Below are 13962 nucleotides of genomic sequence, written 5' to 3' on the forward strand. Positions count from 1 at the left end.
AAACTCCACATTTATTTTATGGCAGACTGACTTTCTCTGTATAGTTAACTTTCAATGGACCTTTGGTATAACCGAGTGATTCAAAAAGAACAAAAGTTATGACATGCGATATTAATTGCCATAATATTTAAATGTTCACTTAGTATAGTAACTGATACACTGCTAAAATTAAAGGAAAGAAATGCTTAAGAGAATGATTTTTCTAAGAAAGGTGTTTTTTTTATGCATTACTGATTTTGTGTTTTTCATGCACTAAAGTAAACTTTATGGTTTAGATAACTAACATTCTCATAAAGAAGAATCTAGGAATCTACTAAGTTAAAAAGAGACAGCAGGCAAATAGGAATTAAATATACAACAAAAAAAACAAAAAAAAATAAAATGAACTATTCTTCTTCTTTAAGAGCAGCATGAATGTATGCCACAAACAAGACTGGATGGACCTTTGGAGTACCCAACATACACAAGCACTTTTTACCAAGGACTAGAGGTCTTGAACCACAAACTTGGTACAAAAAACAAACAAACAAAACCTTTTTAGCCCTTTTTCCCACCCATTTTTGTGTTGACTAAATATAAAAGAAGTAGAAAATAGCTTTTACCATCAGGAAGATCCCTATAACCCCAGATCTCTCAGGGCTAGAAAGAGTTCTCTTTGGAGACTTGAAACCTGAGCTGCCTTCTCCACGTTACAAGTGGAGGCAAAGGGTACTAGAGTATGCATGCCAGGACCTAGGGGCCTTTCATGGAGAACCTAAAATGGGACTACAGAGTGATGAATCTAAGTTCCAGGTGGAATACAGCATATGTCAGTCATTACTTTATGATAATAACTTCTATGGTACCAATTATGTTATGATTAAGATACTAAGTAAATGTGTGATCTATAAAAATATAAAGGCTTATAATAACTTCTGCAGAATGATCATATAAGAACTAAATAACAGAATCTTTAAATTCTTTCAAACTAGGAAATTCCAAAATTATATGATTTACTTCAAATCTGTATAAGCTGCAAGCATTTTATCCTTATTTTATCATTTGCTCATAGTACACAGTAATTTCACACATTTTGGCCTGACTGGCACTTAATTCAGAATCCTTGAAAATATTTGAATTTCCTTTTTATTTGACTATCTCATTTAATCCTCATAATCACCCTTTGAAACAGAGGCACTTAATATATTATTTTTACAGTTGAGGAAACTGAATCCCAGAACAATTAACTTGTTCAGAGTCATACCTCTATTAAACGTTAGGGCTTTACAGTGCTTTTAACTAATTTTTAAATATTGGACAATAGTTATAGGTTTTGGGCCTTTAAGGTTTTAAAAAAGCCACTTCAGAATCTTTAAGACTTTTTAAGACTAAAAATTCACAATTACTTAACTACATCTATAGTCAGTCATATTAGTATACATACCTCACTGAAAAGGGTTCCATTAACATATGAAATCCAGAGTTTCCAGAAGTTAGGCAGCTGACTTAAAACAAGCTTGGTCAATTTTTCAACAAATGTTACCCGGTGGGGACATTTGTATCTCCATGCTAAGGGAGGTAAAGAATAAAATACTATGAGTATACTTTTGAATCAGGAATAAAAATCTATTTAAACATACTGCCACTCCCCTAACCAAAAATGTGTTCCACTTTGGCTGCAGAGCTTTAATATACTGAAAGACCATTATTTTGTTCTTCAGGTCAAACTCCCAATGCCTGCCTGTGCAGAACACACTCTCACCAGAGGCCCCAGCCTTCTCATGGGTCAGGAAAGCCAGGGGAGGGGATGACAAACTAGGAGGGCACAGCAGCAGGAGCAGGGAAGACTTCATAGAGTAGGATGCTTTGGCTTTTCAACCTTGTTGTCTTCGAGATCATATATATCTCTTTAAAAAGGCATTACTTCAAACAGCTAAGTAAGGCAATAAATAGTGGCCTCCAGACAATATTTAAATTTGTAACTAATATCAATTTATTAGAAATGCCACTATATATTCTTATGTAGTAAAAATTCAGTAAGAAGTCAAGCTATCACAAAGAAACATATTTAAGCACAACCATGTAATAAACTCCTCCTGTAACAAAGAAATTTATGAAAAAAATAAAAATATCGAAGCCTCTGGCGTTACATGTAATTTAATGTAGTTATTGTAATAAGTGGGAAACAAGATCTTATAGAATTCTTAGGGGAAGAATAAATCTGTGGGAATAAAAACAAACATAGTAATTCAGTGAGTGTGAATCACTTTCCCATCTCTTCTACCTTTCTTTATCACACTCTCTTCCTGCTTCTCTTCCTGCCATGCCCTGCTTCCTGACCCTGTTCTGCTTCAGAGCCTCCAACATGGGCAGGCAGAGGCTTCTTCACTGTGCAACTGTGCAGCACTCATGGGAGCCCTTCTGGGGTCAACTTCTAACTTCTATGTAACAACTTCAAAGCAGGTCAATAAAGGGAACTTTCATTAATTCCTCCAATAACTACCAGTTTCCTTTAAAAATACTCCCAGGCAAAAAAAAAACAAAAACAAAAAACAAAAAACATCTTGTGGTGTAATATTACCATTGTTATTCCAGAGGGGGAAAAGGTGGATTTTATTTATTTTAAAATATTTAATAATTGTCTAAGAAGACAATATCTAGTTAAAAAAGAGAACTACCACTCCCCCTCATCCCCTATTGTACAGTTCACAAATCCAACCATAAAAAGCCACTGTTAATATTTTCTTGTGATTCTTTCTGAAATGTCTTTTATATACAAAGGAAAAAAATGTGTCCCCCCACCCAAATGTTCTTTTACACAAAGAAAAGCATAAGAAAACACTCTTTTGACATAGCTTTTTATCATTTAACAATGAGTTCTAGAGTTCTTTCATATTCATACATAAATGCTTCCTCTTTTTCTCCTCCATGGATCACATAGTGTTTCATAATTAGTAAGCCTCCTTCTAATGGATAGGACTGTTTCTAATCTTTTCCAGCTAACATTAATGCTTCAGCCAATAAGCTACACATCATAATTGAAGCATATGTGCAAGTACAAATGCTCCTCAACTTATGATAGGCTACATGCCAATTAGCCCATTGTAACTTAAAAATATCATAAATTGAGAAGGCACTAAATACACCTAACCTAGTAAATATTAGCTTAGCCTCACCTACCTTAACTGTGTTCAGAAGCCAACATCCAAAAACTGCTGGCAACACAATACACCACAGACTAAGAGTATCAATTATGTACCCAATGACTGACTGCCTGGCTGACAGAGAACTGTGACTCACCATGCTGCCAGCATCACAAGACAGTGCCAGATTGCATTTTGCTAGCTCAGGAAAAAAAATCAAAATTAAAAATCAGAAGTACAGTTTCTCCTGAATGTGTACTGCACTTGTATCATTGTAAAGCTGAGATATCATTGTCAATCCATCATTAAGTGGGGGACTATCTACATAAGTGCAAGAACTGTTGTATCCAAGAGTAAATAGTTGTGGTTTTAATACGTATTATTAAATTGACCTTCAAGGGATTATTTACATACTCACAAACAACACATGGAAGTTATAGCTTCCTTATAACCTCAGCAATGAACAAACAGAACACATAAAACCCAAAACAACACTGGCAGTTTTTGCCTAACTAGCAACACATTATAGTGTTACAATGCCTTTTCAGTTTTTATTACGACTGAGGTCGAGTACCTATTCAAATGCTTAAGAGCCATTCAGACTTCCTTTTTTGTGGCCTTTCAGTTAGTCCTTTGTCTATGTTATGAGTTGTGAGCTTTAAATTCAGTTGTCCTATATGAGGAAGGCATGGTTCATTACTTAGGAGCATATTTTAAACTTGTACTTGTTCATCCAGCCAATGTTTACTGACACTGTGTGCTAATTCTGTGGCTGCTAAGATCTGTCTATTGATGCTCAGAACAAATACTGAACAGGGTAGGTCTCTGCCTTTGGAGAGCCTACAATTAAATGGACAGCCAATGAAAGGAGATCTAATGGTAATATGATATGAGCTTAGTGAGATAAGAGGTATGTTTCATCTAAAGACAGAGCTAAAACAAACATTAACTGCCTTCAAAATGGCAGGTAGCACACTGCATAACATAGGCCATTGCTGATGTGTCTTGGGCCAATGACAAGGTAAATATAGAACAGGAAAATCTAAAAGCTGAAAAAGCATCAAAAGACTTGCCTCATATAAGAGCAAGTAGACTCTTTGATGGCTTATTCCCAAGAATTAATGTTTCAAAAGAATAAGCTCCTCCAAAAGATATAGCTGAATAGCTATATCCCTATTGTGAGAAACTAATATGGTATCCTTATCTCATATATTCTTTGCAGGGTTTGTTTTAAATTGAAGTGAAAGTAACATAATCTGAACCCAAGTTCCCGCTGGCTATGAAGTTGGACAAGCTATTTGTAGTCTGGCCTGGCTTACTACACATTCATGTATTCTACATACATATATATATATTTAACATATACAGAGGTGTGGTCTCAAAGATGAGTCTGTCATAGAAAATGCCTGCACCTCCCAAAAAAACAGAGAACATTGCCTTTTCACCAATTTAAAAGAAAAATTCTTTTTAAAAACCATAGAATGAACAGAAAGTAAACTTAGCAATTCTCATTAAATCCATCAACTAGTAAGTGTTCTAATTGAAATGGTTTTACGATAGAAGTATTTAGATAATTTTAAGTAAAAACATAACAAACCAATTCCAAGAGGCTTCCAAAAACATTCCCTCAGCTGAATCTTTTTTGGTAAATTAACAGGTAAAATTATTTTGCCTGGAGTATTAATATAGCTACTAAATGGTACTGCCAGAAAATCATACTGAGCTAGAAGTTCTTCAATTATCTAATGCATTGGCATTCAATCATTAAGACTCTTGGAAAACAGGTTCCTGCAGCCTCCTGCCCACTGACAGAGAACAATTCTTAGTCTCATGTTTTATTTGATCTATTTATTATTAGCAGATTCTTTATACCTATGTATTTATGAATGCAGTGAGAATCCTCCCCCCTCACCTTTCAATTTCCTTCTAATTTCTACTTCATTTAAATTATATAATTAAAATTGAAAACATGATTTTGGTTTTTTTTCTTAATGAATTTAACATGTACTAATTTAATTCCCACATGTTATATCACTGACAGAGAAACTTCAAGAGTTATATCCTAAGTCTGATGTAAAGAACTAAGGGGATATGGCAGGAATGTCCAAATTTTTTTGATAGAAATTAAAAGTATGTAGGCTTATGAATTTTGCTTTGATTGCAGAATCAAGAACAAGTTTCTTCAGCTTTATTCATACCTATGTTTTATTATCAGCAATTCTACATAATGTTCCAATTTCAAGTAATAATATTAGTGAAAATAAATGAATTATTTTACTTCTACTTCTAGTCATGTTGGACTAACAAGAATTAGGTTTAACCTCTAATCATACACAATTAGAAAACTGGGAGGAAAACATATAAACAACTGTTTTGAGACACTGAACAAAAGGACAGGGAAACGTGGTGAGTTCACATTTGCCCAGGCTTTTGCCTGCAGACGATTTTTAGACAACAGAGGCAAAGGGAGGTGGAAGCTAAACACAGCTCAGAGCCCTTTTCGAACTGGAAAGATGAATTTCTAGGAGGTGGAGGCAACTGGGAAATGCAGGGAAGAATTCTGTAAAGCAAGGAGGAGCTACACAAAGAACAAACTAGAAAAATCTACATAGTAGTCTTCTTAAGTCTTTACCAAGTACTAGGTTATGCATATGTGGTGTAAGGTCAAGTTTCCCAGAGATCACACAGGGCAGGGTGACTCGCTAGCTTTTAACAGCCTAAAAGAAATAGTCCTCATCAATTACCTGGGCCATTCAGTAGAGACCAAAGAGATTAGGTCTCAACAAGATAGCCGAAGTCTCCCAGGAATGAAGGCAACTCTAGACCTACTCTAGCAAACTTAACAAGCCTCGAGTGGATCAAACTTACTGTAAATAACTGATAAAACAAGTCCTGCACTTTTTAAATCAAGTCAGCAAAACCCAGAGACTCAACACTGTATATTCACAGTGTCTGGGAATAATAAAAAATGAAACAATGAGCCATGCCAAAGGCAGGGAAATGTGAACCATAACCAAAAACTAGGAGAAAAATTAGTCATTTGTTAGAGATCTAGAAATAACAGAGATACAGAATTAACCAATAATGGCAATGTTCAAATATTTAAAGGAAAACATGAAAATAATGAAAGGGAAGATAGAGATGAAAATACAATATGTGAAAATTTTAGGTCTGACTTTGCTGAAAAGAAGGTAAGTTGAAAGCATAGCACTGAGACCATAATGCAATACAGATGAGCAGCAGGGGACAGGGCCTAAGTGAGCTATGGGGTAGTCTACTGGTATAACACACATGTAACTGGACTCACAGAAAAGGAAGCAGAACAGAACAATATTTGAGAAAATTATGGCCAAAAATTTTCAAATTTGATGAAAATTTTCATAATTTGATAAAACAGATACAAGAAAGCTAGACAAAACCTAGGCAGGATAAATGTGAACTGTTCAAGGTGATGTAATTCATTATAGTCGGCCTCAAGTATAATTTTTAATTTATTTAAGCCTGTTAGCATGTCAAGTGATGGATGGTAGTAAATTACATAACAACAGGGAAGCCATGAGGTGGAGGGAGTTTGAACCTGACATTATTCTACTAATTACAGGAAGGAAGTGTTTTTTAAAAACTCTGGTGGGCTGCACTGCAGGGTCAGGCCCTGGGTGTATATGCTGAGAGGGCAAGGCTGTAGCACAGCAGGCAGAAGTAAACAGTTCTGTCCTTCCATTGTTTGGTGAACTGGGTAGAGGATGGGGACAGGACAAGAAGAAGGAAAATCAACAGTTACGGAAGCTTTTCATTTAATACAAATGAATCATCTAATTTTAAAATGTTCTTATAATGGACATTCATATTTTTAAGATTTTTTAATAAACCTTAAAAAATTATAAACCTTATAAACCTTTAAAAAATTCCCTACTTCAATACTTGTAAGAATAACAGGAATTTTTCCAAATAGACTTTAGAGGTATTTGAATTTAACATAAAGTACTTCTACTACTTTATTTTTCTTATTTCTGTTGTTGTGGTTAGAGATACCAGTGACTGAGAGTGTCTAATTGGCACATGGATGAATTATAATCGATATATTTTAAACCATATACACAATAAGTAAATATCAACATTAGAAAGTTAAATTTAACAGTCACCGTTTGAGTGCTTTATCTCATTAAGACTAGCAATTAATTTATGATTAACAATAAATCCTTCCTTCCAAATAAAATTTAATAATTCACTGAGAAGATGTCTCTATACTGAGTACAGAAATTACTTTTGTTGCAAAATTCATCTTGAAGAAGCTCTCACACAATTTTTTCTGTGGCATTTTTTTTAATTAAACCACAGAAAAAAATAAACTAGGCTTTAACTAAATATGGTGAATAAACACTGACCTGTGGCCAATGACTTATTAAGAAATCAAATGGCATGTATTTAATGTACAATGTAAAATGTATTTTAATAATTTAAATTTAACTACTGGGAAGTTTCTTCATAAGTAGAAGAGATGATGGTTGGTAATATTCAGCAGAAATAACAACTCATTATGAAAACATTAAAGAGAAAAATGTTTAAAATTATACAAGTACAAATTTAAAAGACAAAGTTGAGGTAGAGGGATACACTTACTGTCAGCTCGACCAGACTGGAAGCTGCTGCCCCTCGTCAGTGATGCTGTCTGACTAAGATGGCCCAACATTGAGGGAGGTAAATCATTATCCGGATCCACCAATGGACTGTGCAGTCCTGGAGTACCTGGAAAAGAGAAGGTTATATTCCTGTAGGTTCTACATATTCATATTTAGTTGATTTAAAGCATTGTCTCTTTGCGTTATTTCTTACTCAACTTTTCCATTCTTTTAAATAAAGTATTTACTAAGTAAAATAAAAAATATTTCCTCTAAACAGCTTTTAAACTGTCATGACGAATTTGGAGGATTCAATACATTACTTTGGCTTAATACAGAGATGCAACAAATCATGGGCTGAAACTTAGGTATCATTTTAGAATGAATGTTCAGCAAAACTGGGGAGGGGTGTTCCAGAAACATAAAAATCAGTATGAGAAATCATTTTCTGAAAAACTACTTAGAACTTGGAAAGGAAGTCATAGAGGTCTGATACTTTTAATGAAGATTTACAGCACAAATCTTTGTCTTCCTCCTTAAACTTAAACTCCCCAATCCCATTTCTTCCTTTCTTTGAAATGTGGGATTTGCTTCCCTATTTTGATGCCAAACAAATTAGTTTGGATCTTTTTCACCTCATGTTGTTAGTATTCCAGAGGCCTAACATGCCACTATTATTAAGAAATTCTCATTATGTCCTGGATTAATATCAATGAAATATTGTTTTTAAAATTTTAGTTTTTATTATATTTTCCATTACCATTTAGTCCCCTTATACCCCCTCCCCCAGCAATAACAATGTCCATGTCCATGAGTCCTTTTTCCTTTTTGCTCCATCCTTCCACCCCCTAACTTCCCCCACTGCCAATTCTCTCCTCAGAAATATTCCAAAATAACCCAGAACTCCAATGCAAATTATCCTAAGAACAAGGAAACATTTTTTTCTAAAAAGAGTATTGAGAGCTATTAGAAATGGAATCCCATGTTGCTAAAGGAGTTAGTAAGACATTCATTTTAAGTAGTAAAATTTGCCTTTCAGTCTGTAGAGGTACCTATAATCCCCCACCCTGAGTTCTTAAGCTGAGCATCTTCAAAAATCTTCAAGACAATATGAATTCAATAAACATTTATAGAGTATTTACCATGCATAGGACACTTAAATATTCTCCCTATAAAAATACATCTTATATGTCCTGCTTTATTTACTATCTGCTGTACCTAAAAGGCCTTAAACTCATTCTTCCTCTCCATCCACTTAATGCAACTTGAAGTATAGCTGCTGAATAAAGTACTGCCTATTTCCAAGTCAGAATACTATCTTTTCAGGAATAAGGATTAAATATTATGTTTCTGTCCATACTCATTGGACATTCTACAAATATCTCCCACTCAGTATATATACTGAGTGGCTTATACTAAATTATTTAATGAAAAAAACCTATTCCTGTTTTTTTAAGTTAACAGAATATTAAAAGCTTATAGATTTGTTTTCAGGCAGAACAGATAAAACACGTTTATAAGATACTCATGTTACTGATAATGACAGCTATTCCATAACACTAAACAATTATTTACTGAATACCTCCTATGTGCCAGGAACTATAGAGACCCTGGGGATAAGGTGACGAACAAAAGATAAGGCCCTGTTCTCAAGATGTTTACATCCTGCTGGTAAAAGTAGAAAATAAAATAATGAAGTACAGTTAAAAGTGCTATGGAGAGCCTGTTACATGGGCTCCTCCTAGCATAAGCCATTTAACATGATACAACATGAGATATCTCCTTCTATCTTTACAGATTTCTGTAAAACCAGGTACATTTTATAAAAATAGAAATTAAGTCACTTGAACAGCTTTTTTTTTTAGTGGAAAAGAATTTTATTGAAGGCTTAACTATATTTCGACTACTGTGCTAATGTTTTAATTTACACACATTTCTACTTTGAAAAACACCTAAGATTTGCATAATTTAATTTTAAGAAAACAAAATAGTCATAACTCAGAGTAAGAAAATATAAGAAATGAAAAAAATACTTTTTTATAACTCAATATTTCTATATTAAAAAAATCGTGTAGAAGCTGTAACGATTTAGGACATTTTCTTTAGAGTTTATATAGTCAGCACTGCTATTAATTGTAGAATTGAGAAAGTTAATATTAAAATATCAATTTCCTGAAACATTTTGAACTACAAAGGGGCCTGAACTTAGTATCACATGAAACATAAAAGTGTACATAAAAAGGTGCAAGAAGAGAATTCTTTAATTTAAAATTGTTACATGTTACTCTGGAAGGTTTCAGGACAATAAATTTTTGACTAAAAAGGAAAAAGACTTCCTAGTTTACTAAAAGTATACTGTATACCATTCCTTACAAAAAAATACAATTATTGCCCTGGCTGGTGTGGCTCAGTAGATTAAGTGCCAGACTGAAAACCAAAGGGTCGCTGGTTCGATTCCCAGTCAGGGCACATGCCTGGGTTTCTGGCCAGGCCCCCAGTATGGGGTGAGTGAGAAGCAACCACACATTGATGTTTCTCTCCCTCTCTCTCCCCCTCTCTTCCCCTCTCTCTAAAAATAAATAAATAAAATCTAAAAAAAGATACACCCCTTTTTCTTAAAAAATACAATTATCATTGTTTAAGTAAATTCTCAGAAAAGATTTTTCTATATAACTGATGTTTAACAACTTAAATTTAAAGTTTAAAATTTAATTTAATTAGTTTAATTTAAGTAACTTAAATTCTGAAACTGCTAGTGCTAAAGTTTGATATACCTTTTCTTAAGAATATGATTTTCTTCCATTAGAAACCATAGCATAATTCTCTATAATATCGGGACAAGAAAGTTTAACATGAACTAGTTTTTTAATTAGTAATGTCAAATTGCCAGCACATATGTCACAGCAGCAGGAAGCTAAAACAGCATAGCCACCCTAGGGAGTAACCAGCATCTGGAACACATCTGCAAGAGGTATTTTTGCAGAGTGACCAGAAGACAGCACTTCAGCACTGCACACAAATACACAAGCCTAGCAAACTAAACAGTGGGCATCAACTCAGAAATGTGTTTTTCTCCCTACCATTTTGCACCATTTTCTGTCCCCCCAAAATTCTTAAAATGAGTTATTTTATAGGAAATTAATAGAAATATTCTTTGAAGAGAAAAATAATGAAAATATTTTAAACCTCAGTTGTCAGAAATTATTTGCTATCAAGTATATTAAAAAAAATGAGGATTCTGTGACTTCATTTAAACTTAAATTATATGACTTGGCATTTCTATTCCATAAAAGAATTACAAATATGAAGTTCTTTCAATGATAACAAAGCATTACTAAAAAGAATAAAAAGAAGATGGAAAAAAACAATTTCTGTAACAAAATCGGCAAAAAGTTCTAAAATATCTTATAAGAAATCTATTTATTTTCTCTTGTTTAACCTCACAATATGATAGGAACAGCTTCTGATGTGTTTAAGAGAAATATACATATATATATAAATATACATATATTATACAAAAACATATGATTAAGATAATTATACTTTCATAATATCATACTCTAATTTATGTGCAGATCATATGCAAGTGAAAATTATATTACTTAGTATATTTTTCCTGAAAACTTAAATCATCTGCCCCTTGATATCCTGATGAGGACAGTGTTCAATTGTATACACACACTTCAGTATTTTCATTAGAATGTTAGCTTGCAATGAGACATTTTGAAAGTGATAGAAACTAGAGTATTTGTAAAAATACATTTCATTTTGTCTTTCACAAACTTAATGCTGCCTTAATATGTTATATGAAGTCATTTTTTCAAATGGGAAATTTTTTAAAAGTCTTTTATCAAATAGGGTTATAACCTTTATGCCTTCATTTGTGCTAACATTAACGATTGTTCCTTATATTTAAAACTAGGTCAGGGTTTAATTCTACCCATAATTCTCATAGCTATACAATTGATATGGGGTTTTGCAGCGAGCTTATGGACTCATAATAGGCCTATGCTTTATCACCTGTAAAAATAAGGGCTTGAAACTATGGAATGTTTAAAGTCATTTTTAGCTATAAAATTCTGATTCTATTATATGAAGTTTAAGCCTGGAACTTTAAATCACCACTGAGAACAAAATGGAAAATATGCTTATTCTGCTCATTGCTATAATTTAAGATACTGACTAGTGGTGTCATCTAAATGTTTAAAAAGTATGCCTCAACATAAAGAGCACATGGGGAAATTAATACTTAAAAGAAGAGCACATCAACAAAATATTAAAGATAAAGAGAAATGTGACAATAAAAACTTCATCAGAATTTCCTATTTTTTCTTATGAACTTTACAGCTTAACTATTTTAAAGGCACTAAGCAGAGTGACCAATAAATATACTCAGATAAATTAGTGCTTTTAAGATCACAATTACTTGGCAATAATTCCAAAGTCATCTGAGAGAAGTAACTACATACAGGGTAAAGACTACTCTAGAGACAAATCGCAAATATAAATACACCCAATAGTATGAGAAACAATCACTATAGAATCTGTAGAAAAAAATAACACAAATGAAATTCTAGAGCAGAATACTCTTCAGGTATAGCTCTGCCTTCTAAATTTCACAAATTAGTGTTTGAGTTACAATTTTACCAATATATCAAAGAAAAGATATGTATCTTACTTACAGATGCTTGAAGAAGCATCTTGGAAGAAAAACTCCTTTAAACACTTAAAATAAGAAAAAAAGACCGAGTTTCTTAATTACTGACAATCAAGACTAATACTTTGATTCTCTAGTTAAATAAAACTTTTATAACATGCTACCAGCATTGTCAAAAGGAATTATTTTTCTAATTAAGGATATACAGGAATAATTTAAAAGATCAAAAACAAACAAAATTATAAAAAATCATTTATGGATATAATGCTATAAACAGAACAGAAATTTTGTTTTATTATGAAAAAACAGAAAGTCTGTTTTCAGATGGTGCAGAAATGATTTTCTTCACAACGCTAATAAAACAATTCCAGTCACTTCACTAAAAGAATAAAAGCTACAGTGTAGAAATAAAAGTTCAAAGTGTTTTATTTTCTAAGAGAAAATAATCTTTTATAATTTGCTATTAACAAATTGAAATATTTGCTATTTTTTCCCAACAACTGCAAGATTTCTACTAGGTAATAAGTCTTCAATTTTATGCTAACCTATAGATCTGAAAACGTGTTCTATAAAGCTTAAAATCTTAAGGGTTTACATTAAAACTCTGTTTTCTTCCAAAAAACTGAAAATGCATTTAAGAGGACTTCTTAGAAAATGCTTATATACCTAGTATTCCATAAAACTTCCAGCAAACCTTATCACGTATCAGTCAAATCCTTTCAACTCAAAATGTGTGAGGTTTCCCTATTTTAAATGAAAAGCAATTAATATTTGTTTTAACAGACCCTGTGTAACATAAAGGGCAGAAGAGACCTTTCTTCAGGGAAGCCTGCAAATGTGGAGCCAGGTGAATAAATTCACTGTATTTTCTCATCCTTCGTGCCTCTTACAAGTTTTCTCACAGTCTACAACAGTGTGGGGAACACTGGTATCAACTCTCAGAAGGGCAGCTGACTTCCTTACCACCCTTAAACACCTTTGAACACATTTTCCTGAGCACAGCAGGTCCTTGTCCCACGTGCAGCATGACCACCCACTGTTGCTTGTTGACCAAACATGAGGGGCCAGGGGCCTCCACAGACAAGGCAGGATGGGATTCCTTTCAAGCACAACACAGAATTTCAATGCCAAAGCTGGGGGCAGGGGCAAGTATATCAAGGTGGAATTACTTATGAATTAGACCTGTGTCAACAGATAAAAATGTTCTTTTTGATCTTAGGCTTCTATATATAAAGTTCCTACAGGAGCATTCCCTCAATTTAAAGGGGACCATTTAGTCAAATTAAACAAAAGAGAGACATATTTAACACACTTTACTTCACTTTTTAGGGTGTTAGACTGTCCTTAACAGGCTCCAGGTTATGTTTCTGATATAACACTATTCACAACAATAGTTGCAAAATGAAAAGTTGTTTTAAAAACAAAACTATAGGTGTGAACTTTGAAGAAGCATTTATTGGCTAACATGGGCTATCTAAGCAAAAACCATATAAGCTAGATAGGTGAATAAGCAAAATAAAATTATTTATGTTTAATTACAGTACTACACCTATATTGCAATTTT

At 33.2% G+C, this 13962-nt stretch overlaps 1 protein-coding gene across 5 annotated transcripts in view; it reads right to left on the reverse strand.

Moving 5' to 3' along the window:
- Positions 1-13962, reverse strand: part of EXOC2 (exocyst complex component 2) — a 272371-nt gene that overhangs the window by 108573 nt on the left and 149836 nt on the right. For all 5 annotated transcript variants that reach the window (XM_053672552.1, XM_053672553.1, XM_037142694.2 and 2 more), the window contains 2 exons: positions 7743-7868; positions 1424-1548 (listed from right to left, as the gene is read on the reverse strand). In XM_053672552.1, the coding sequence (XP_053528527.1) occupies positions 1424-1548; positions 7743-7868 (251 nt within the window). The remainder of the gene's footprint in view (positions 1-1423; positions 1549-7742; positions 7869-13962) is intronic.

Source organism: Artibeus jamaicensis, unplaced genomic scaffold, assembly GCF_021234435.1.
Source record: "Artibeus jamaicensis isolate MK-2021 breed Jamaican fruit bat unplaced genomic scaffold, CSHL_Jam_final contig_769, whole genome shotgun sequence".
Lineage (NCBI taxonomy): Eukaryota > Metazoa > Chordata > Mammalia > Chiroptera > Phyllostomidae > Artibeus > Artibeus jamaicensis.